General features: G+C 34.8%; 1 protein-coding gene across 1 annotated transcript in view; it reads left to right on the top strand.

Moving 5' to 3' along the window:
* Window positions 1-393: 393 nt before the first annotated feature.
* LOC103090660 (methylcytosine dioxygenase TET1) overlaps window positions 394-2,074 on the top strand; it is a gene marked incomplete at its 5' end in the record, with an annotated part of 15,008 nt that continues 13,327 nt past the window's right edge. The window contains one exon of the mRNA XM_007454588.1: window positions 394-544. Within this exon, the coding sequence (XP_007454650.1) occupies window positions 394-544 (151 nt within the window). The remainder of the gene's footprint in view (window positions 545-2,074) is intronic.

Raw genomic sequence — 2,074 nt, 5'->3', positions numbered from 1 at the left:
AAAGGAAGGATGAAGTCCAAAGAGATAATGAGATGCTTTAATTTTCACTTCTGACAGGAAACCAATCTTGGATTAAAATCCAGGGCCTTTATTTCCCTTCCTTGGACATCTCCAAGTCAAACAAGTTACGGATATATCAGATCTGTATAGTGTGTTGCCTTTTATTTGTATTTACAATCTTGAACAAACATTTCAATTGAAGATTTAGTTATATTCAAGTACAGTTAGCCTTGTGTTGTTAACATAACACTACTTTAAATAAGTAATAAAATAGATGTGTTAAAATCATTTCATTATCCATCTATACTTCTATAGTTATATGAACCTGAAATGTTCTATTTGAGGTATTGTCCTACTTTATCAGTTTATTCCCTTGCAATTACCATCTTACAGTCGTACCTGTACATGTCAAGGAATTGATCCAGAGACTTGCGGAGCTTCCTTCTCTTTTGGCTGTTCTTGGAGTATGTATTTCAATGGCTGCAAATTTGGTAGAAGCCCAAGTCCTAGAAGATTTAGAATTGATCCAAGTTCTCCCTTACACGTAAGTGTCCTTTTTACTTATGAATTGCACAATGAATATATAAGTACGTTCCTTTAAAAAAATTTTTAATCGTAAAAGAATTAAATACTAACAAGTAGTGACAAAATAGTAACTATATGTATATATATATATATATATATATATATATATGAAAATAGTTTAAAATTCTAAATAATGTAGGTAAAGTCTTTATCAACCCAAATTCCAACTGTCCCTGGCTCCCTCCTTCTTCTCCCCTAACCCCAAAGAGAATCACTGTTAAAAAAAAATCTAGAATTTTATACCCAGCCAAAGTAGGAAGAATAAATAAAGCTATTTGCCAACATTTCAAAGACTCAGTAAGTTTACTACCCACAGCACTACTATGAAAGAATTACTAAAGGACGTAATCCAGAAAGAAGATATATGAAACCGGAACCAATCTGTCCGGAACACGAGGCCATGGTGAGCAAAGAAATTAGTCAACCTTACTGTTAAGTTTAAATAAGTTGAGTGCTTACATTTTTTTAATTGAAGTAACAATAAGTATAATTCAATATTCTTATCAAATCAAGGGTGGGTAGGTAGTGGGAGGGGGTGGGGCACCTATATAAACTAAATGTGGTAATGTTTTATGCTTTGTTTGGAGTTGGGAGGATTTAGATACTGATTAACTCCAAGATCAGTGTTTTTCAAACTTTGTGCTGTGACCATGAGTAAAAAACATTTTATATTACAAACAACTATACAGGCATATATATATTCAAGTAAATAAATAAAACAAAACAATACTTCACCTTATTATATGTAGCAAAAATAATATTTAGATATTAAAAAGTTAATATATCCTATATAGTTATTGCTGAGGATCACTATGATTCAGTAAAATATTTTTTATCAAATTTTATTTCTCTTTTAAATGCTAGTTTTGACCTACTAAACTGATTTCATGGCCCACTAAAGAGTCATGACCCACAGCTTGGAAAACACTGCTCTAGATATTGTCAGAAAAACATATTTGAGAAGTGTATGTTTAAAAATTTTTTAGATGAATACGAATAGAATTTATAACATTTGAACTAGTGGTGGAAAAAAAATCCATTCATCAGTCAGCAAGGTTAGTTTAAAAAATCATTAGGGGCTTCCTTGACGGTGCAGTGGTTAAGAATCTGCCTGCCAATGCAGGAGACACGGGTTCGAGCCCTGGTCCAGGAAGATCCAACATGCCACGGAGCAACTAAGCCCGTGAGCTACAACTACTGAGCCTGTGCTCTAGAGCACACGAGCCACAACTACTGAGCCCGCGCGCCACAACTACTGAAGCCTGCGTGCCTAGAGTGCGTGCTCCTCAACAAAAGAAGCAACCGCAGTGAGAAGCCTACGCACCACAACGAAGAGTAGCCCCCACTCGCCACAACTAGAGAAAGCCCTCGCGCAGCACGGAAGACCCGATGCAGCCAATACATACATACATACATACATACATACATACATACATACATAAATAATTTTAAAAATCATTAGGATACAGGATAAATAGGAATCGATAAA

This window comes from Lipotes vexillifer, unplaced genomic scaffold, assembly GCF_000442215.2.
Source record: "Lipotes vexillifer unplaced genomic scaffold, Lipotes_vexillifer_v1.1 scaffold708, whole genome shotgun sequence".
NCBI classification, from domain to species: Eukaryota; Metazoa; Chordata; class Mammalia; order Artiodactyla; family Lipotidae; genus Lipotes; species Lipotes vexillifer.
The sequence above is the reverse complement of the archived record's forward strand: the minus strand, read 5'-3'. Positions and strand labels throughout refer to the sequence as shown.